This window comes from Littorina saxatilis, linkage group LG1 (assembly GCF_037325665.1).
Source record: "Littorina saxatilis isolate snail1 linkage group LG1, US_GU_Lsax_2.0, whole genome shotgun sequence".
Taxonomy (NCBI): domain Eukaryota; kingdom Metazoa; phylum Mollusca; class Gastropoda; order Littorinimorpha; family Littorinidae; genus Littorina; species Littorina saxatilis.
In genome coordinates, this window is record NC_090245.1 from 49,720,043 (window position 1) to 49,744,190 (window position 24,148).

The window sequence follows — 24,148 nt, forward strand, 5'->3', positions numbered from 1 at the left end:
TACCATAGATATGCCATCAAACCATACCATAGATATGCCATCAAATCATACCATAGGTGACTCTGCCGTCCTTGTCAGTATCGATGTCCTGGAAGAGTCCGGCTGCCTGTTCATCCTCCATGGAGAAGGCGTTGCGCAGAATCTTCTGCAGTTCTTCCGGAGTGAGGTACCCTTTGTTGTCCGAGTCAAACAGCTGAAATGACAAGCATCACAACCATTAATATCAGGATTCTAAAAAAGAAAACCTTAAACAAGCTATGAGGCTTCTATTGGCAAAGAATTGGACAGAAATACAGATGCAGACATTATAAGATGTTTGATGGGTTGTTGACAGACCAGCTTTTTTGTCGGTCCGAGGGGGAGCATATCGTCTTTTGTTTCATATTTATTGACCAAGGCCGAAGGCCGCGGTCAATAAATATGAAACAAAAGTCGATATGCCCCCCGAGGACCGACAAAAAAGCTGGTCTGTCAACAAACCACCAAACATCGTTTTTGTCATCATTTTGGTAGTGAGAAAATAAGTGCACAATCAACCCAGGGAGCCATGCTTTGAAACACGGGTTCCGTGCTGATAACCACACGAGTCCCGGTTTGATAACCACTGGCAATCAAAGCTGGCGTGTGAAAGCAACTTTCTGTGTTTTTGAGTTCATTAAATGTTGGGATGAATATGTCAGGTTTGAGGATGCACAGTTCTGTAGGTTCATCTCGGTATTCCACCCCCTCGGCTTTCAGTTGTAAATATTAAGCTGAGTGATCGAATGTGGAAGCTGCTTTGGTCAAAGGTCACAGAAGATTTGCGTCGTGCAGCGAAGGAAAGAATCGCGATCTTGTTTCCGACTCAGTACCTCTTTGTTTTTCATTAGACCTGTCATTCTGCTTGCTCGGCTTTGTTAGATGTTTGCATATCTTGTTGCTATTTTCTTTGCTTTTATTATTGTTTCTTATTTGTGCTTCGTTTATCGATACAACGTCTTGTGCACGGGTCAAAATGTGTGTCAGGGGTCGTTTTACTTGAACTTGACATTCGTGTTTCTTCGAACGTCTGTGTATCGAAACACAGATACACGCACTCCATGACTCTGTAAGAAGACAAAACATATCGCTAGGTTTTTGATGAATGTATGACCTTTCATGAAGTAGTTTTGTTTTTTGTTTACTTTTGCCAGTTTGCCAGTTCGTTTTTGGAACTTTGCAAAGCAGTGTTGTGTCGTCTGTTTAGGTCTGGGGAAACACCAATGAAAAGAGCCGAAGAATCCTCGAGCGTTTCTATTGGGTTTGCTTTTGGTTATCCATGTATAACCTGCTTCCTGCAACTATGGTAACCGGGGATTTATTGCCTGGGGAACATGAGATTTATTTCCCAGATGCTTGTGAATAAAACTCGTGAAAATGATGACAAAATTATATAAATGTATGCATGCACATAAACAGGCATGGTCATGAACAAGTTTGGTGGAAAGACAAGACTGATTGTTTCCAAAGTTATACCATAAAATTCTGCATTACAAATACTGCTACCGCGCAGGAGGACTTCCGCCAGCCAGCTAGCCCTCATACGTAGGGACACTGCTCATTACTAAGACTCATTAGGGCGGGGATGTAGCTCAGTCGGTAGCGCGCTGGATTTGTATCCAGTTGGCCGCTGTCAGCGTGAGTTCGTCCCCCCGTTCGGCGAGAGATTTATTTCTCAGAGTCAACTTTGTGTGCAGACTCTCCTCGGTGTCCGAACACCCCCGTGTGTACACGCAAGCACAAGACCAAGTGCGCACGAAAAAGATCCTGTAATCCATGTCAGAGTTCGGTGGGTTATAGAAACACGAAAATACCCAGCATGCTTCCTCCGAAAGCGGCGTATGGCTGCCTAAATGGCGGGGTAAAAACGGTCATACACGTAAAAGCCGTGGGAGTTTCAGCCCATGAACGAATAAACAAACAAACTAAGACTCATTAATCATTCAGGCGAGTCAAAAATGAAGTACATGGGTGGGGATATCATCTGGAAAAATGTGTATGTAAAGTTTCACGAAGATCTGTCCCCACAAACACACACACACACATACACACACACCATCATCAAACCCTAGAAGTGTGCAAAGTTTCAAAGCTCTAGCTTCATAATCACACAGTGCTGCGTCCTTACCACGACCATGCCGATCACGCTGATCTGAAAAAGTTATCAAATCAGAGCATATTGCCATCAAAATCTAGCACATGGCACTAATACCCTAGTCACATAATATAGACGCCGCTTCTGCTACGACGAAAAAGTGTGAGAGAGCATGGCCAATCGTGGTCCAAACGTGGCAGGATCTCCATGAGAGTGGTTTGGTCGGGGTGGGATCTACTAGGTCGGGAAGCTTGCACGCTCTCCCTACACTTATGTTGTTGAACTGCACAAAAAAAACGTAGTCGTGTACAGTCGTGATGTAGTTTTTGTTATTCGCCATGTGCTGGATTTTGACGGCGAGCCCCGACTTGGTAACTTTTTCAGATCAGAGTGATCGGCATGGTCGTTGTAAAAACGTAGAGCTGTGTGACGGGGGCCATAAAAAAAACTACATCAAGACTGTACTGCGCCCAGACCCTTCTACGCTTGTTTTGTGCAGTTCAAAATAAGCGCAGGGAGAGCTTGCAGCTTCGCGACCTAGCAGATCCCACCCCGACCAAACCACGCTCATGGAGATCCTCCCACGTTTCGCCACGCTCTCCGACAATTTTACAACGGAGTAGAAGCGGCGTCTCTGAGTGACTGGGGTATAAGACTCACCAATTACTCAGGTGAGTTAAAAGGAAAAGAGGCATAAAGAAAGGTAGAGATGATGGACAGGGTTATGCGTACCTTGAATGCATGTTGTAAATTGTCCTCAGAGTTGACTGGGTGCGACACCAGCATGAGACCAATGACGTACTCTCGGAAGTCAATTGTGCCCGAACCATCCTGCACAAAGAGACTGACACTGAAACAAATCTGTGCTACAAAACAAATCCACTTATAACTGCAACAGTATATTTCAGCTATGTCTGAACTCTCTGCAAATAGGCATCACCACTTATTGGACACTGTAGACACAAGAAAGTGAGAGCTATAAGCAACCAATCTCCTAGGCTTAGGTGCACCAAGCGAAACTGGGTCCCACCCAGATGGGTGGTACGCAGCTGCAGGGTCGGATTGGTTGAAGTTGAAATTGAGATTTGTTGTGATTTCAAACAATCAGACCCCGTAGCTGGTGTTCACCCAGTGGGGTGGCATTCACTTTCGCTTTGTGCACCTCACCTCTAGCACCTAAGAAAATAAGAAACATGGAATGGAATTGTTTTTCATTCTCAAACTGCATTGTTTTCTGTAGTTTTACAGATTTGGAGTAACACAGAAGGGGAATGCTCATCACTAAGACACTCCTAATTATCCAGGTGAATAAAAACAAGAAGGGCAAAGCCCATACGACTCACATGCTTTACACATTTTTCCTACCAAAATACATGTGACCTTGACCCAAGGTCAAGGTCATCCAAGGTCATGCAACACAAAGCTGTTAATTCAAGACATAGGAAGTACAATGGTGCTTATTGGCTCTTTCTACCATGAGATATGGTCACTTTTAGTGGTTCACTACCTTATTTTGGTCACATTTCATAAGGGTCAAAGTGACCTTGACCTTGATCATATGTGACCAAATGTGTCTCATGATGAAAGCATAACATGTGCCCCACATAATTTTTAAGTTTGAAACAGTTATCTTCCATAGTTCAGGGTCAAGGTCACTTCAAAATATGTATACAATCCAACTTTGAAGAGCTCCTGTGACCTTGACCTTAAAGCAAGGTAAACCAAACTGGTATCAAAAGATGGGGCTTACTTTGCCCTATATATCATATATAGGTGAGGTATTCAATCTCAAAAACTTCAGAGAAAATGGGAAAAATGTGAAAAATAGCTGTTTTTTAGGCAACATTTATGGCCCCTGCGACCTTGACCTTGAAGCAAGGTCAAGATGCTATGTATGTTTTTTGGGGCCTTGTCATCATACACCATCTTGCCAAATTTGGTACTGATAGACTGAATAGTGTCCAAGAAATATCCAACGTTAAAGTTTTCCGGACGGACGGACGGACGTCCGGACGGACGGACGGACGACTCGGGTGAGTACATAGACTCACTTTTGCTTCGCATGTGAGTCAAAAAACATGAAGAGAAAAGACGTACCCTGTCGTAGAGGTGAAAGACCTCCTGTAGAGCGGGAGACTCTGGGAGCTGAAGGTACGACGCAAACTGTTCTAGCGTTATCTGTCCCCCATTATTTGGGTGGATGTTCTCAAACTTGTCCAACAGCTCTTGCATCTGTTCAAAGCTGATCCTGCACACACACACAAACACAATTGTTCCTTACACAAGCACAAACCATACCATAAAGGTGAAGGTCAAGTTGCACCTGTCCCCCCGAGTTAACAGGTTGTGAAGATTGACACGTGTAGTCATACTAGTTACTTGAAAGCCTCATTTCATTGACCATCACTTCATGCTCACGGGCAATCAAGTGTGTGTGTGTGTGTGTGTGTGTGTTTGTGTGAGTGAGTGAGTGAGTGAGTGAGTGAGTGAGTGAGTGAGTGAGTGAGTGAGTGAGTGAGTGAGTGAGTGTGTGAGTGTGTGAGTGAGTGAGTGAGTGAGTGAGTGTGTGTGTGTGTGTGTGTGTGTGTGTGTGTGTGTGTGTGTGTGTGTGTGTGTGGACTGTGTGTGTCTTGGGATATTGGGGAATCTCAGACCTGAAACACTACACCGCGTTTATTAGCCATTAAGCCATGACGCCATTGAAATACTGTCATCTACTTGCAAGCAAAACCTTAAAGCATAAGCACACCAAAGAGCTGAGTCTTACCCAAGCTTCTGGTGGAGTTTCTGAAACTCTACAAGACCAGCTTCCATTGGCATGTTGAGTTTCTGGGCTTTATCCATCAGACGACAATCATCGTATGAGTGGTCTGTCACTGGCACCCCAAGACAGCTGCAAATAAAACACACAATTCAGTATTACTTCTATTGCCCCAAGCTTGACGGATGATAGATGACAAGGTGTTAGTATCCCATCTTGTTCAATTAACAAGGGGATGATAAGGTGTTAGTATCACCTCTTGTTCAATTAACAAGGGGATGATAAGGTGTTAGTATCACCTCTTGTACAATTAACAAAAGGATGATAAGGTGTTAGTATCACATCTTGTACAATTAACAAAAGGATGATAAGGTGTTAGTATCACATCTTGTACAATTAACAATTAACAAGAGGATGATAGTATCGCAGCTTGTACAATCAAACACGGGGATGAAGATGGACATTCACTTCTGAACTCAACCACTGGCTATAAATCATCCGCAGGCACCACCAACCTTTATCAAAAACTTTCTGTCACTCAGTTAAAAAACAAAACAAGGAAGGAAAATGCTTATACAACTCACCATTCATCATATGTATTATATAAATCAAAATTAAAATTAAAATATGTGTTGTTGTAGCTTCATAACATAATGTTCAAGAGAATGTTGATTTCCAAGTTATTGGCCCAAACTGGTTCTTAATGCGACCTGTATCAATCCATTTAGTCATCAGATACAAACTTGCACCCCCCCCCCCCCCCATCATAATGCTTGATGGGACCATAGCATTACAGTGAATGTTTGATGGATACAGATTGAGTTCTAGGAAAGAGACAAGGTGAACATTATGCCAACTCTACCATGACTATCACAAGGTGTCAAAGATTCTTCAGCTTTAAACTATCAGTGAGGGTGAAGTGGATACGCACTCTGCCATGACCTGACGCACATTGTAGGCAAACAGCTTGGGGTTTTTGATCTCCTCAGGACTGGGCGTGTACACAGGCAAGAACTGAAAGCACAACAACTTGCTATGACCAGACTACAAACAATGACACCATCAGTATTCACACATGTTTCTACAGCAACTTGAAAGGATAACAACATTGATGAACGTATTCAAACTATATGAAAGAAACACAGTGTGTCATTGATAAAACAAAAGCAAATCTAATGAGCAGCAGATTTCTTTCAAAGCTTTTTGATTTAAATAAAAATATTCAGACTCACTTTCATACCACCTGGTTATAAAGAACGTATTATTTACATCGTTTTGCTCATGTCGAACATCTGGCTGACATGAGAACAGTCTTAGATTTGTAATTGTACTAAAAGGTAGGGACTTGATACATGTATAAGCAGAAGTAGAGTATAGGCAAGTAGCGTGAATAGAGTATAGGCATGTAGAGTGAATAGAGTACAGGCAAGTAGAGTGAATAGAGTACAGGCAAGTAGAGTGAATAGAGTATAGGCAAGTAGAGTGAATAGAGTATAGGCATGTAGAGTGAATAGAGTACAGCCAAGTAGAGTGAATAGAGTATACATGTTGTGTGAATAGAGTATAGGCAAGTAGAGTGAACAGAGTATAGGCATATAGAGTGAACAGAGTATAGGCAAGTAGAGTGAATAGAGTATAGGCAAGTAAAGTGAATAGAGTATAGGCATGTAGAGTGAATAGAGTATAGGCATGTAGAGTGAATAGAGTATAGGCAAGTAGAGTGAACAGAGTAAGGCAAGTAGAGTGAACAGAGTATAGGCATGTAGAGCAGGTCTGCCTACCCTCCAAGTGAAGCTTCAGGGACAAAGTTCTGTTGAAGATTAAAAGAAGTCGATTTTGCGCTTTGCGCAAAAGTCGAGGTTGCGCGAAGCGCAAGTGAGCTGGCTAGGGGGGTCCGGGGGCATGCCCCCCCGGAAATTTTTTTTGGCCAAAAGGACACAATTGGTGCAATCTGGTGTCATTTTACCCTAACATTGCCTTCAAATCATCTTGCCAAACTTGAACATTGTCACTGTAAATGTCACTGAAAAAATGAAATTCAAACTTACAATATTTACATTTTGTACAAGGTTTGGTGGTGTCACTGCATTCATTTGGAGCTGGTCTGAAGGGACCTGTAATAGGCACTCTTCATGTCTTTGAGCTCCTTGTTGGTGTAAACTCTATCCAGAGCTTCACCGGGTCTCAACTTGGCGACAACAAGTGCTTCGAGAGTGTCTTTTGCCAGCAGTGTGCTGAAGAGTGTGGAATGGTGAGGATTGACAGCATGACCATTGGCAAGTGTTGGAACATTGACGCCATCTTTTCTTCGACCTTTTCTTCTTGCAAGAAGTTGACGCGCATGAGTATTAGCTACAAAAAGCTGCTCGGCAATGATCAAAGGCATTGTGATAGCTGGGTGGCCTTGTTAAAAGACACGACCTTCTTCCCAGGGGTCAATGACCCAGTTTTTGCCATGAGAGGTGGTTCCCCTGTCATATCTGAGAGAGGAAACACTTCCTGTATCGGGGTCAGTGACCGGTCAGTGACCGAGTTTAACAGAGTGGAAATCTGTGTGTGCGGCCAGATCAAAGGCAGGGCAGTACCTAGTGGGGTCAGTGACCGGTCAGTGACCGAGTTTAACAGAGTGGAAATCTGTGTGTGCGGCCAGATCAAAGGCAGGGCAGTACCTTGTAGCTGAAGGCAATCTCTCTCGCTCACAACAGTGTGAGCGTGTTTGGAATTTTTTTGAGTTTCCGGGACGCATTTCGAACATCCGTATTTTCCGGAACACTTGATAAAATTTATTGATTTCCGGGACAAATACGGAAATTCCGTAACGGTAGGCAGACCTGGTAGAGTGAATCAAGTATAGGCATGTAGAGTGAACAGAGTATAGGCAAGTAGAGCGAATAGAGTATAGGCATGTATAGTGAATAGATGATAGGCATGTAGAGTGAACAGAGTATAGGCAAGTAGAGTGAATAGAGTATAGGCATGTGGAGTGAATAGATGATAGGCATGTAGAGTGAACAGAGTATAGGCAAAAAGAGTTATAAGATTATAGGCAAGTAGAGTGAACAGAGTATAAGCAAAAAGAGTGAACAGAGTATAGGCATGTAGAGTGAATAGAGTATAGGCATGTAGAGTGAATAGATGATAGGCAAGTCGAGTGAACAGAGTACAGGCAAGTAGAGTGAACAGAGTATAGGCAAGTAGGTTGAATAGAGTATAGGCATGTGGAGTGAATAGATGATAGGCAAGTAGAGTGAACAGAGTATAGGCAAGTAGAGTGAACAGAGTATAGGCAAGTAGAGTGAATAGAGTATAGGCATGTAGAGTGAACAGAGTATAGGCAAAAAGAGTGAAAAGATTATAGGCAAGTAGAGTGAACAGAGTATAGGCAAAAAGAGTGAACAGAGTATAGGCATGTAGAGTGAATAGAGTATAGGCATGTAGAGTGAATAGATGATAGGCAAGTAGAGTGAACAGAGTACAGGCAAGTAGTGAGAACAGAGTATAGGCAAGTAGAGTGAATAGAGTACAGGCAAATCCAGCTAACTCACAAACGGTTAAGTCAAAAATTCGCTTAGCACACAAAGAAATTCTGGTCCGGAATTATCCCTTTTTATCTATGTGTACAAAGTACCCTGAGCTCGAAATGGGATTTCTCTTACGTAAGTCGAAAGACGGATAGCACACAACAGAAAGTCAGTCCCAAAGACAAAGTTTACTCTATATTTACTACAGCAACTCGAAACACGAAACTTGGCGTCAAACACTAGCGCATTGTGTAACCTTATTCCCTTCTCTACACGGACGCCACACCGACTGGTCAGTCGGCACGCAATAAAGTATGAACTGAAGTTAGGAGGGGGCGAGGAGTAAGGAGGGGGCGAGGAGTAAGGAGAATTATCCAACTCCAAGAAAACATTCTGAAAAAGGTGGGGAAGTGGTGACAAGGCAGTGAACGCACTCACCATGCACTGACATCATACGAAAGCAGCCACACAAACACAGCACAGAGGCAGAGGCAGGTGTGCAGATGCTTTGTGAGAATAAGCGTTGAAAACCAGTTTGAATAAAAAAAATAAAAAACAGCAGATAGAGCCGCATGTCATAATCATTCTTCTTGTCTGGCTTTATTGACTGCATGCCGATCTTGTGGCAGTGACTTTTCACTCTTCAGTCGGACTGTACACAAACCGCTCTCACTCTCCCTCACTGACTACCCTAAGCCCTGACAACTGATCCTTGGAAATTGTTTGGAAGAGTACACCTCTCTATTTCTCTCCAATGCTCTTCCTGCTGACTTCAGTGACACCGGACACCCCACTGAGTTTAGCCAGCTACCCCCCCCCCTCTCTCTCTCTCTCTCTCTCTCTCCCCCCCAGCCATGTACTGTTTGGTGCTGTGGCCAGAGAGGTGTCACCGGCTAATTGAGGCCAGCTGCACTGTTCACTCAGAGCAAAACTAGTTGACTGTGTCTAACTTTTGACAAAGCAACACAACTGAAGGGTTCACAGATTAGGTAACCGACTCACTGGTCAAGGCTGCAGGGAAACAAGAGTATCTTGTCAATGAAAGAGGTTACACACAGATACGCGATGCTGAGAACGGTGGCCGATTTTTCACTCTCTTTCTCGGAGGGCCTTCATCATTGCAGGGACTGCTGTAAAGAAATGCTTGCTCAGAAACTAACTCTTTTTGCATTGAAACATGCACCAGAACTGGTGGACACCATCGACAATGTCAAACATGAAATCGAAGCAGTTTGCTTGAGGAAACGGTCGTCAGCAACTCAAACTTCTCTGTTTTCTTTTTTTAAGAAAATCTGAGGTGACTTTTTTTGTGGCCCCGCCCCCTCCCTCTGTAAGGACCCCCCTCCATAAGGACCGATTTTTGTCAACATTTTCAAGGTCGCTAGAGAGGGGTTCCACTGTACTATGACCAAGTCGAAATTTCGGATAAGACACAATAACAATTCGGTCCCTTCAATTTCGTCTTATCCGGATTTGCCTGTATAGGCATGTAGAGTGAATAGATTAAAGGAAGGTAGAGTAAAAAGAGAGAAGTAGAGTATAGACTTGTAGAGAAATAGAGAGACCCACCTCTATCTCCATGTTGTTGTGAAACTGGCACAAGCTTAGCCATAGAGTCTGAAATCTGAAACAAGAAAAGCAAAAACTCACACCACTCATCTTCGGCATAAATATGAATCAAACGCAAATGATCTGTTCAAATGATCTTATTAAACATTCAAGAAACTGATAATTCCATTCTGATCAACCTGAACTCAATCCCACTGCGACCTTAAACTTTGCCACGATCAACCCGACTTAGGTGTAGAGGTAATCAAACCCTGGAAGTCTATGAAGTTTCAAATATCTAGCATCAAAAATGAACAAGTCGCGTAAGGCGAAATTACTACATTTAGTCAAGCTTACGAACTCACAGAATAAAACTGAACGCACTGCATTTTTTCACCAAGACCGCATACTCATAGTTTCGTCAGTCCACCGCTCGTGGCAAAGGCAGTGAAATAGACAAGCCAGAATAGTACGGTAATGGTCGCGCTGAGCGGGATAGCACGCTTTTCTGTACCTCTCTTCGTTTTAACTTTCTGAGCGTGTTTTTAATCCAAACATATCATATCTATATGTTTTTGGAATCAAGAACCGACAAGGAATAAGATGAAATTGTTTTTAAATCGATTTCGGAAATTTTATTTTAATCATAATTTTTATATGTTTAATTTTCAGAGCTTGTTTTTAATCCAAATATAACATATTTATATGTTTTTGGAATCAGAAAATGATAAAGAATAAGATGAACGTAATTTTGGATCGTTTTATACAAAAATAATTTTAATTACAATTTTCAGATTTCTAATGACCAAAGTCATTCATTAATTTTTAAGCCTCCAAGCTGAAATGCAATACCAAAGTCCGGCCTTCGTCGAAGATTACTTGGCCAAAATTTCAATCAATTTTATTGAAAAATGAGGGTGTGACAGTGCCGCCTCAACTTTTACAAAAAGCCGGATATGACGTCATCAAAGACATTTATCGAAAAAATGAAAAAAACGTCTGGGGATATCATACCCAGGAACTCTCATGTCAAATTTCATAAAGATCGGTCCAGTAGTTTACTCTTAATCGCTCCGCACACACACACACAGACAGACAGACACACACACACACACACACACACATACATACACCATGACCCTCGTCTCGATTCCCCCTCTATGTTAAAACATTTAGTCAAAACTTGACTAAATGTAAAAACAGTTGTGGGAAAGCAGCCTAGATTTGCATGAAGGCGACCTAACAGGACTATACGCATGATACCTTATCCTTATACTTATGCATGCACAGTTTTGTTAAGAGGAGCATGACTTACGCTCCTGGGCCATCCCATGTCCATGTGATTGTGTCCTGAAAATCAAAAATACAATTTATTATGATGAACACAAAGCCATAAACGTTTCAATCATCATTCATCAAGACTACACTAACATCCTCTGCCTATTCCAGTCTTGTATAGATTGCATCCTCTTCAAAAGATTACACAAAATGTGATTGTTTTGCTTAATGACACCATGTGACGGCAGATCACAGTTCTTCACAATCATTTACTCCACACACTTGCTCTAATCTCACCACTGTCTCATTCTCAACTCAACCACAGACGGCTCTAATCTCACCACTGTCTCAATCTCAACTCAACCACAACCACAAACTGCTCTAATCTCACCACTGTCTCATTCTCAACTCAACCACAGACTGCTCTAATCTCACCGCTGTCTCATTCTCAACTCAATCACAACCACAAACTGCTCTAATCTCACCACTGTCTCATTCTCAACTCAACCACAGCCACCTCTAATCTCACCACTGTCTCATTCTCAACTCAACCTCAGACTGCTCTAATCTCACCACTGTCTCATTCTCAACTCAACCTCAACCACAGACTGCTCTAATCTCACCACTGTCTCATTCTTAACTCAACCTCAACCACAGCCACCTCTAATCTCACCACTGTCTCATTCTCAACTCAACCACAGACTGCTCTAATCTCACCACTGTCTCATTCTCAACTCAACCACAGACTGCTCTAATCTCACCACTGTCTCATTCTCAACTCAACCACAGACTGCTCTAATCTCACCACTGTCTCATTCTCAACTCACCTCAACCACAGACTGCTCTTAGAGTTTCATAGTTCTCACCATGTCTGTATAGTGTATGTATTAGTTACTGTGATACCAAATTGTCTTACCCATGTATGTATGATGCTATGCGCCAGTGATGTATGAATGCTATTTATTTTTGTTTTTATCACACAGCAAGCTGCTTTCCTCGTGTATTTTTTATGTTCATTCATGTATTGTACACTTGGCAATAAATTATCTATCTACCTCTAATCTCACCACTGTCTCATACTCAACTCAACCACAGACTACTCTAATCTCACCACTGTCTCATTCTCAACTCAACCTCAACCACAGACTGCTCTAATCTCATGACTGTCTCATTCTCAACTTAACCACAGCCACAGACTGCTCTAATCTCACCACTGTCTCATTCTCAACTCAACCACAGCCACAGACTGCTCTAATCTCACCACTGTCTCATTCTCAACTCAACCTCAACCACAGACTGCTCTAATCTCACCACTGTCTCATTCTCAACTCAACCACAGACTGCTCTAATCTCTCCACTGTCTCATTCTCAACTCAAGCACAGCCACAGACTGCTCTAATCTCACCACTGTCTCATTCTCAACTCAACCACAGACTGCTCTAACCTCACCACTGTCTCATTCTCAACTCAACCACAGCCACAGACTGCTCTAATCTCACCACTGTCTCATTCTCAACTCAACCACGGACTGTCTCATTCTCAACTCAACCACAGACTGCTCTAATCTCACCACTGTCTCATTCTCAACTCAACCTCAACCACAGACTGCTCTAATCTCACCACTGTCTCATTTTCAACTCAACCTCAACCACAGACTGCTCTAATCTCACCACTGTCTCATTCTCAACTCAACCACACACGGCTCAAATCTCACCACTGTCTCATTCTCAACTCGACCTCAACCACAGACTTCTCTAATCTCACCTCTGTCTCATTCTCAACTTCTCCACAGACTGCTCTAATCTCACCGCTGTCTCTTTCTCAACTCAATCACAAACTACTCTAATCTCACCACTGTCTCATTCTCAACTCAACCACAGCCACCTCTAATCTCACCACTGTCTCATTCTCAACCACAGACTGCTCTAATCTCACCACGGTCTCATTCTCAACTCAACCTCAACCACAGACTGCTCTAATCTCACCACTATCTCATTCTCAACTCAATCTCAACCACCTCTAATCTCACCACTGTCTCATTCTCACCTCAACCACAGACTGCTCTAATCTCACCAAGTGCTGTCTCATTCTCAACTCAACCACAGACTGCTCTAATGTCACCACGGTCTCCTACTCAACTCAACCACAGACTGCTCTAATCTCACCACCGTCTCATTCTCAACTCGACCTCAACCACAGACTTCTCTAATCTCACCTCTGTCCCATACTCAACTCAACCACAGACTACTCTAATCTCACGACTGTCTCATTCTCAACTCAACCTCAACCACAGACTGCTCTATCTCACCACTGTCTCATTCTCAACTCAACCACAGCCACAGACTGCTCTAATCTCACCACTGTCTCATTCTCAACTCAACCACAGACTGCTCTAATCTCACCACTGTCTCATTCTCAACTCAACCTCAACCACAGACTGCTCTAATCTCACCACTGTCTCATTCTCAACTCAACCTCAGACTGCTCTGATCTCACCACTGTCTCATTCTCAACTCAACCTCAACCACAGACTGCTCTAATCTCACCACTGTCTCATTCTCAACTCAACCTCAACCACAGACTGCTCTAATCTGACCACTGTCTCATTCTCAACTCAACCTCAACCACAGACTGCTCTAATCTCTCCACTGTCTCATTCTCAACTCGACCACAGACTGCTCTAATCTCACCACTGTCTCATTCTTAACTCAACCTCAACCACAGACTGCTCTAATCTCACCACTGTCTCATTCTCAACTCGACCACAGCTAGACTGCTCTAAACTCGCCACTGTCTCAGTTGGATCTCAACCACAGCTACAGATTGCTTTAATCTCACCACTGTCTCATTCTCAATTCAACCAATGTCTCATGTCTTACCAGCTTGTTATTGTATCTAAGGCACACTGGCTGAACTGGTACTCCTGGGAAGAATGCTCCTGCAATAGAAACATCAATCTGTTATTCACCACAGAAGCGTGTTTACCTTAACTCTTTTCTTAACATGAACGCAAACTTCCACCATAAAAATATGCAGTTCAAAATGCCATTGAAGAAATACTTCATTTAAGGGAACACAAAAAAATTCAAATGCATTAAAATTAAGAGACGGTGAGAGGCCAGGCCACACTGTCCAATTTAAGGAGCATGCTAACAAGGGCCTTGCTGGCACAGATGTAAATGAATGAACAAACACCACAACAAACTTCCAAACACTCATTCTGTAAAAGATAAAACAAACACCTCAACAAACTTTGAAGTCATTCTTGTAGGGACTTAACTTCTGCAGCTGATTAACGTTGAGACACTGTGAGGATAACCATCGACTCCCTTTGAAGCTGGTTAACATTGAGACACTGAGGACAACGACTGACCCCCTTTGAAGCTGGTTAACCTTGAGACACTGGGGATGACGACTGACCCCCTTTGAAGCTGGTTAACCTTGAGACACTGGGGATAACGACTGACCCCCTTTGATTTTGAAGCTTGTTAACATTGAGACACTGAGAATAACCACTGACCCCCCCTTGAAGCTGGTTAACATTGAGAACCTGTGAGGATAACCACTGACCCCCTTTGAAGCTGATGAGGCAGCTTCTGTTGGAACATGTTCCCTCAGGAAAGATGAAGATCTGCGGCCATGCGCCCCCCGACTTGCAGCGCCGTGTGATTTCTTTGATGGTGTTCAGACGAGAGTCCGGATCCTCACGACTCACCAACACAGGCTGCGTGTACTGGATAATACCTGACACACCCAGTGACAGTGTTAAGACCAGCGTTTGGTCCCTGGTCATGAAGGCATGCAGTACTAACTACTGAAAACGCAAATTGAACTTAAGTTTGCAAATCAAGACCAAGATGATGACAAAATTGTACTGACAGGAATTATTTTGATCTGAAGAAAGTAATATTAGTTAACATATACATGTACATTCTCAAGGCACTTTTTCTGCTCAGAGTCAGAGGTTAACAAGTCGCGTAAGGCGAAAATACAACATTTAGTCAAGTAGCTGTCGAACTCACAGAATGAAACTGAACGCAATGCCATTTTTCAGCAAGACCGTATACTCGTAGCATCGTCAGTCCACCGCTCATGGCAAAGGCAGTGAAATTGACAAGAAGAGCGGGGTAGTAGTTGCGCTAAGAAGGATAGCACGCTTTTCTGTACCTCTCTTTGTTTTAACTTTCTGAGCGTGTTTTTAATCCAAACATATCATATCTATATGTTTTTGGAATCAGGAACCGACAAGGAATAAGATGAAAGTGTTTTTAAATTGATTTCGACAATTTAATTTTGATAATAATTTTTATATATTTAATTTTCAGAGCTTGTTTTTAATCCAAATATAACATATTTATATCTTTTTGGAATCAGAAAATGATGGAAAATAAGATGAACGTAATTTTGAATCGTTTTATAAATTTTTATTTTTTTTTTACAATTTTCAGATTTTTAATGACCAAAGTCATTAATTAATTTTTAAGCCACCAAGCTGAAATGCAATACCGAAGTCCGGGCTTCGTCGAAGATTACTTGACCAAAATTTCAACCAATTTGGTTGAAAAATGAGGGCGTGACAGTGCCGCCTCAACTTTCACGAAAAGCCGGATATGACGTCATCAAAGACATTTATCAAAAAAATGAAAAAAACGTTCGGGGATTTCATACCCAGGAACTCTCATGTCAAATTTCATAAAGATCGGTCCAGTAGTTTAGTCTGAATCGCTCTACACACACACACACACACACACAGACAGACACACACACGCACATACACCACGACCCTCGTCTCGATTCCCCCCTCTACGTTAAAACATTTAGTCAAAACTTGACTAAATGTAAAAAAGAAGAGCAAACGCTCGATCGAGTCACTTTCGCAGTTCTGAATATTATGACCTTGAAAAAGGTCAAAGGTCACCAAAGCAGACGTCAAAGTGTAGAGGTCACTGGGAGTCACGTTCACATAAAATTTGAGCCCGGTCACTTTTATAGTTTCCGAGAAAAGCCCAACGTTAAGTTGTGTGTTGCCGAACAGAAAAGGCTAGTTATCTCCCTTGTTTTTCTGATAACGTTCGTAAAAGGCTACAGATGTAAATACTTTGATGTAAAGAATAATCCTACAAAGTTTCAATCACATCCGATGAACTTTGTCAAAGATATAAAATGTCTAATTTTTCCTTTGACGCTGACCTGTGACCTTGAAAAAGGTCAAAGGTCAACGAAACCATCGTTAAAGTGTAGAGGTCATTGGAGGTCACGACTAAACAAAATATGAGCCCGATCGCTTTGATAGTTTCCGAGAAAAGTCCAACGTTAAGGTGGTGTCTACGGACGGCCGGCCGGCCGGACGGCCGGCCGGACAGACTAACACTGACCGATTACATAGAGTCACATTTTCTCAAGTGACTCAAAAAAGGGGAAAATGTTGGGTAAAAATCCATGAAAGTTAAAATTGAACTTGAACTGTAAAAGATTCTGAACTGTAAACAAAAGCTACCAACAAAGTCAACAAAAAAGTATAGGTATCTCTTCTTCGTTCATGGGCTGAAACTCCCACATTCATTCATGTTTTGCATGAGTGGGTTTTTACGTCTATGACCGTTTTTACCCCGCCATTCTGGCAGCCATACGCCGCTTTTTGGGGGAAGCATGCTGGGTATTTTCCTTTTTCTATAACCCACCGAATTCAGATATGGATTACAGGATCTTTTCTGTGCGCACTTGGTCTTGTGCTTGCATGTACACACGAAGGGTAATAAGGCACTAGCCGGTCTGCACATAAGTTGACCTGGGAGATTGGAAAAATCTCCACCCTTAACCCACAAGACGGCTGCTGCCGGGATTTGAACTCACGACCTTCCGATTAGGAGCCCGATGTCTTATCCACTAGGCCACTGCGTCCATCAGTATATAGGTATGAAAGCACTATTAAATTTGAACTGTGTTCTTTGAGCTTTGCAGCTCAGTTTCCTACCGACACAACCATCCAAAATAAACTTTTTCACAACAATCGTAATGCTATAAACTAATCTTGTAAAACTTATAACTAATTGTCTATTTCACCAAATAAAGAGTGCAAAAGTGGACTCCTGGTCAAAACAGAAGAAGAATGAAAGGCAAAATTAAATAGCTTTCCAACACAAAGTGGTCAGAAGTAAACATGATGGTGAAAATAGAGTGGCAGTTCGAAGGGCGAGTTGCAGCTTGAAAGTGTGTTAAAATAGTTTTTTCATTGTGGTGTTAAATAAAAGTTTATAGGTAAGTAATAGGTAAATAAAATCTATCTAACAAAAGACACTACATTCAAAAGAAAAACAAGCGATGCGCATAAAAAGCACACAACTACAGTAACAACCAACAGTCAAAACCAACAATATAATGAATACATGCCTACATCATAAAGAGGTTCTTTACAAAGGGGAGCACATGTGCTATACAAACAACTAAGACAAGTTGAGTGAAGCAATATCAAAACATTTAGTCAATCTGTCAGCCTAAATCATCAACACTGAAAACCTGGGATCAGTCATAAACAATCCAAGCGAGGCCTGAAGTGCGAGACGGGAAGCCCAGTCTCTGCAAAGCATGCGAGCATAGGACAGATCTTCTTTCATTTTTAGCACATTTTCAGAGTGGACGTGATATATCTACATATTTTGGGATTCAGAAAATAATGAAGAATGCAATGCAATCCTTTTTTTAATCCTTTACTAAAATAAGCTTCCAAGCTGAAATGCAAACACATTGTCCTACCAGGTCAAGGATTGTTTGACCAAAATTTCAATTAATTTGATTAAAAATGAAGTCGCCACACTGAGACCTTAAAGGCACAGTAAGCCTCCCGTAAACCATCACAGATACTGTCAGGCTTTTACACACAGTACAAACACCCTTCCATTTGAACGCTCACCAAACGGGAACATCCTAGGTGCCCCACATAAAAAGCGAGCAATTTTTAAAGAATTAATTTTGCAGATTGTCTCGTACACTTTTTGGACCCATCCTGAACTCAGGTCAAAAATGAGTCACTTCCCTTCGGGTCTCATTCTATCGCTGACAGGATGCCTTGGTTTTCCTTATCTGGAGAGGAAATCGATTTTTTTACATATTTAGATCTTTTCGTAATGTGTTATGGATATAAGCAGATTCGCGATCGTCCATAATGATTTTTCATCGTGTTGTGTAATTTTTAAATTACAAAGGAATTGATATGTAAGACAGTTTGAAGCGAGCTATCTTTCGCGGATGTATTTACTGTGCAAACAACTCTAAAGTGATAATCAACTTTGGCTTCGACGCGCGCCGGAGCAGACGATTTTTTCTGTAACCAGTTGCGAGGGATGCAACCATATATCACGGTCTCCTTCCGACAGCAGTCTCAAAATTTCGACATGTTTTGACCTTAGAACGATGTCTTTATCATAACTGTGAAGAACAGAACAGAGATCACTGTCGAAGTCCGCCAATCTGCAATCATTTTTGTATCGCGAACACTGATCTCAAATTTAGATCAGTGCTCGCGAAAAACATATGGGAGATTACTCTGTATTCTTGTTTTGATAGATTCGCACAATAAAGCAGCATGCTGTCGGAGGTAAACTGGCGATAGCCGTGGATCGATTAGAATGTTTTTGGACCGTGGTGCGTTTTTGCGCTAGACCTAACTTTTAAAATCTAAATAAATAAATTGACAGCTTGTTACACAAACATTCTTTAATCATAAAAGAATTCTTTTTTCATCAAGACAAGATCAGTACAATTCGAAGTTGTGAAAGTTTGAAAAAAGAAAAGCCCGGAAGCAGGGTCACGCAAGGGTCGTAGCAGACGACGGTTTATGCATATCGCCAGTTCCTCTCAACAGTCAAAAGCCATCGCTAGAGTTCTTGTGAACCACAGCCATTTGTTTCGTGCATAAAAACGTGCTATTGCAGATAAGCTCACATCGAGTAGCATTCAAATTACTAACTGACGACTACATTGTGAAAAAGGGAAACTGGATCACACGGGTTCACGATGGCTCAGGGGTAAGATAAACCACGCCAAAAAATTCTTTGAAAATTGTTCGCTCTTTACGGAGGGCATCTAGGATGTTCTCAAGCGGTGAGTGTTTAAATGAAAGGGTGTTTGTACTGTGTGTAAAAGCCTGACCGTATCTGTGATGGTTTACGGGAGGCTTACTGTGCCTTTAATTCTTAAAAGCCGGATATGATGTCAAAAGACATTTATCGCACAAACGAATTGTGCCTGTGGTCACGCATCTGAAGACACAAAACACTTTCATTAGAGTGCCCACAAGATAACAGAGAAGGTATAATATTAACGACCCGCTTTGGGGCAAAAATGAATTTAAGTGGAATGTGTCCCACCTTACTACTGGGACAAATAAAGTTTCAAGTCACTTAAAAAGTTATTATGATTGTTAATGAAATATGAAATTGTTTGCTATGCACTCTCACTCTCTCTTCCTCCTTTGTCCATTCTATTGTATTGCCTCATTTTTGTCAAATATTGTTCATATGCTAATTATTTTAGTTTAAAAGGGTAATACGTTAAAGTTACTGGACCTGTCAACTCCAGGTGCACGGAGCCCCTAGGGCTTTCGGTTATGCCTCAGACAGCTATCCGTTTGAAAAAAGACCAAGTTTCATTGACTTTCATGCTAGGGGTAAAAAACTGCAAATTTTGTACAACTCAATTTTGGACTGCCTCCGGGCAGGAATGAGTCGATCGCCCTCGACAAGGCTCACATTAAGTCCTGCACGTGACCTAATTACTACAAAAGCCTACATGGAAGTCCATTAGTCTCGGCGAGAGGGAGAATTTTTTCTTTTTTGGATACTTTACATCAAGACATTGTGTGTGATGATGTAAGAAAGTTGTAAAAGATGGTATGTGGGTCAACCACACAGGGCAATGAGCCCCAGAATGTGTTCACAAAAAATGTTAATTACATTTTTGCGGGAGATGCGAACTGGCAAACTGCATACTGTTTCATTTGGCTGGCAACACTAAAGGTATGTGAAGGCATCTGTGAGAAAGTTGTGTAAAGCTTTTGACTGTTTATATCGTAATCAGAGACAAAAAGACAAATCGTTGCTTCAGCAATGCTGTGACCCCTGCACTGTCCCTTTAACGTCTGGCCGCAAGATACTGTCATTTGTATGTTTGTTTCTTCTTTTAGGATCACCACTAAAAGCTTATAGCTTGTTGTTGATTGTAAACATGCTCATTATATAAAGTGTATCCATGATTTGTTAAATTAAACACTGTGTTAAACCAAGTAGGACACTTTGCTCTCCTACCTAGCTACTTACAGTTACATTTTCAACATTTAAACAAGAAATTCTGCCAAATTTTACAAATTCCAGAATAATCTAGTACAAGTATTACAAAAACAAAACAAAATAAATATACAACAAAACAAAGAATGTGATTATCAAAACAATTCAAGTGCTAAAGAGTGGGAAAGGACACAGAAACAAAAATGCTGCAGGAAGTTAGGAAACGCAATGTAACATATTTACAAACTGTTGAAAGTGCAAAGTGCTTACAGTAAAAAAAAAAAAAAGAGGAAATAAATGATAAAACGTGACTGTTGAGTGAGAGAAAATGACAGACATGAAAGTAAAATGGCTGTCGCACTTGAATTCATTAATTTACATGTGATGTATGCAGTGCCTGAACACAAAACAGGGTGGTATCCTAAAGGAGTACTTCACTTGATGGGATGAAACAAGAAACTTTAAAAATACAAATCATGCTCCTCCTAGAAATGTTTGATGGCAAAACAGAAAGTTTTTAATTTTTCAGGACTAGGAAAAAAGCCATCCCATGTGTTATGTTTCTTCAAGTTCTACATTACAAAGGTAAAACAAGTAAATCAATGACTTTTGAGACAAAAACACACAAAAACAAAAATAAAAAACTAAGGATGATTTTCCTTCAACAAATACCATTGAACAAATACAGTTCATATATTAATTAAATCATAAAAGTAAAAGTTGAAAACACCGATCACAGTTGTAATGTAGTGAACAATCTTGAGATTCTCCCTTTATTTTAACATTCTGTAGCATTTGCATTATTCAAATCAGCTCTGTTTATCTACTGAGTATGTTCATGCTAGCTTTCAGATCTGACAATATTTGGATTGACATCTGTCAAAACACAACTCTGAATAAATGAATGTATGATGAATGTTAAGCCTAATATCAATTGGGCAAAGAAGTCGACTTCACAAAGCTCGCTGCACGAAGCTTTGGCACTGAATTTTCGGTAAAAAGATTTCGCAAAGTCAACTTTAGGCTCAATTGAGGGTGGCCTTGATAGAAGAAATATAATTCTTATCTGAAACAAACAATCAAAATACTAAATACTAGACATCTTAACTCCAAAAGGACCACGCTGCAACTCTAAAACTAAAAAGGAAAAAAGTCTGAGTAAATAAAACTTGTGAAGCACAATGAGTCTAAACTTAACTAAAAGCACAGAAAAAAAAGAATGTTAAGTAAACAAATTAGCACGGCAGTGACAGAGGTGAGTGAGACTGAGAGAAATCGTTACGCAGCACCTGCTTGATGAGATAGGAATTGGAAATGAGTACCAACGCACACAGCAATTCACGGCTTATCGCCTTTTTTTTGTTGTTGACTTGGCATCAGCTAGTTGTTTAGAGAGTGCAAAACAGGGATGGAATTCAAATGAGATGGACTGGTTGGGGCAAAACACAAAATGTGGTATTGGTAGAAACTTCAAAATACATCTGGGACCACATGTGTACAAAGTTTTAACACAGAATGAGTTATATGTACTGGTAAAACTTCAAATAGATTTTACACATGTACAAAACTACAAGGGCAAAACATCAAGTAGTGGCATATTTTGAAGCACACATGTATGGTTATTTTCACTTTTATGCTCCATGATCATTTTACTTTTCACTTGGAAATACTGTACTGTGTAGCCAAAGAGGAAATGACAATATAATTTGTAGTTGAGAAATATTTCACACATTTCAGACTTCATTTTCAATTTGGTTTGTTTTACAATACCTGGTTTTAACCACAATACGACAGACACAGTCTTCAGTCACACAATGCTCTGAAGCACTGAGTGCATTTCTGAGAAAGCTAACCTGGATTGTGTTAAACGACAGACGCTCACATTTTGTCTTCACACAGCAAAAGAGAGATGAGGTCAAGATGAGATGCAGCAACTTCTTGTGTTTGGGAAAATGTTTTACTGAATAGGGTTAAATCTGGTACAAGTGACATGTTTTTACTGACGAGTTAAACAATGTAAGCAAATACTCAGTACTAGAGAGCTAAAATTGTTTACAAACATCTGAGATAAACTCAACTTTAATTTTTTGGTTCAAAGCTGCCCATAGGGACGGACACTGATCATTACTAAGACTCACTGATTACTCATGTGAGTCAAAAACAGTTATCTGATGACCAAAACAGTAATCTAGTGGTTAACAAATGCCAGCATAGTTTGAAGATTACTCCAATGAGTAAAAATTCGTGAAACAAATTGTAAGGGTAACATGAGGTCTGCATGAACCAGATGATCCAGTGTTCCCTTCATCAGAAATGCACTTAATTTTATTGTGTAAGGTTACAAATACACTTTGTGTGATTAAAATTAGGGGTAGCTGATCATCAAATCAAACTTTGTGCATTAGTGCTTGCGGAGCACACACACTTTAGACACTTGTTTTTGTTTTGTTTTTACTAAACTTGTCTGCTTGTGTGTATTTCACAGTGGCCTTGAATCAGGATGTCAACTGTCATTCAATGATGATTATAATGGCAGAATTCAACTAAAAAATCCATCATCATGATATACAGTATATAAATAACTTTAGAAATAGAAGCATGCCCTCTTTCACAGCACACAGAGTTTCCTTTTAAAAGCCAATTATCTGATGCTCAGCCGACCAGTGTAAGCAGACAGGAGAGTAACAGAGGCTGTCTTGTAATGAGGTGAGGCAGTAAGGGTCAACTAGGAATGAGTCACCGGTTATGCAGTGAGGCAGTAGTGATCAACACTAGGCATGAGTCACAGGTTACACGGCACAGCACAACACAAGAGGAAGCAAACAGCACCGCACACTCTACGTGGTACATACGCCCAATAAGTGGCGCTCTGGCAGCCTCCTCTTTGGCCACCCCTGTTCCGATCTGGGGGCCCAGCAAAAGGGTGTACATATCAAAGATGCTGGAATGTGGGGCAACAACAGCGATGGGAGCTTCCTCTGCTGTGGCCTGTTGACCCTTGATTTTGACACAGTGAAAGCCAAAAAGGAACACACAGGCCTTCAACACACACTGAAGCACCTTGCAGAATCTCCTAGAAACAGCCAGAAACACAGACATGCAATTCTAATCACTGTATTCATCAACAATTAGAATACAACATTCAAAACACATTAATATTACACGCAGCCGTGTGCCAGAGAAAGGTCACATCATGCCATCACTGGCATCTTTGGATAGTTGCATGAAGCAAGCGAAATGATCATACACATTCAAAAGCCAACATAAAGCAGCTTTGTGAGTGTTAGTTACAAACAATACAGATTACACGATGATATAACACATTATATAAGTATGTTTCCTATGACACAAGCTCCATGGAAAAGAAAATCTGAGAAAAGAAACCCTTCAGAACCAAACAGACTGAAACTAAAGGTGATAAAATGACGACCAGGCACGATTACAGTGGTATAAATATCTCAATGAACATGAAGTAAAGAAGTTGTCCCGGTGACCGGATTAGTTACATTGAATAATTTACAATAGAAACAAAATACCAACACATTTGTCCACAAATATTAGGCTTGCTGTTAAAATGCAAACCATAATTCATTCATTGTCACAACTGATAAAACAATGTTCCACTATTCCTAGCACCAATGAGAAA

General features: G+C 41.1%; 1 protein-coding gene across 2 annotated transcripts in view; it reads right to left on the minus strand.

Moving 5' to 3' along the window:
* LOC138972877 (lysophosphatidylcholine acyltransferase 2-like) overlaps positions 1 to 24,148 on the minus strand; it is a 37,556-nt gene that overhangs the window by 7,906 nt on the left and 5,502 nt on the right. Inside the window, exons 3-12 of one of the 2 annotated variants that reach the window (XM_070345550.1) lie at positions 23,355 to 23,575; positions 14,792 to 14,965; positions 14,101 to 14,159; positions 11,259 to 11,293; positions 9,965 to 10,019; positions 5,806 to 5,888; positions 4,881 to 5,006; positions 4,211 to 4,361; positions 2,846 to 2,944; positions 52 to 193 (exon numbers count right to left, since the gene is read on the minus strand). In XM_070345550.1, the coding sequence (XP_070201651.1) occupies positions 52 to 193; positions 2,846 to 2,944; positions 4,211 to 4,361; positions 4,881 to 5,006; positions 5,806 to 5,888; positions 9,965 to 10,019; positions 11,259 to 11,293; positions 14,101 to 14,159; positions 14,792 to 14,965; positions 23,355 to 23,575 (1,145 nt within the window). The remainder of the gene's footprint in view (positions 1 to 51; positions 194 to 2,845; positions 2,945 to 4,210; positions 4,362 to 4,880; positions 5,007 to 5,805; positions 5,889 to 9,964; positions 10,020 to 11,258; positions 11,294 to 14,100; positions 14,160 to 14,791; positions 14,966 to 23,354; positions 23,576 to 24,148) is intronic. The other variant, XM_070345556.1, reaches the window with a different exon arrangement.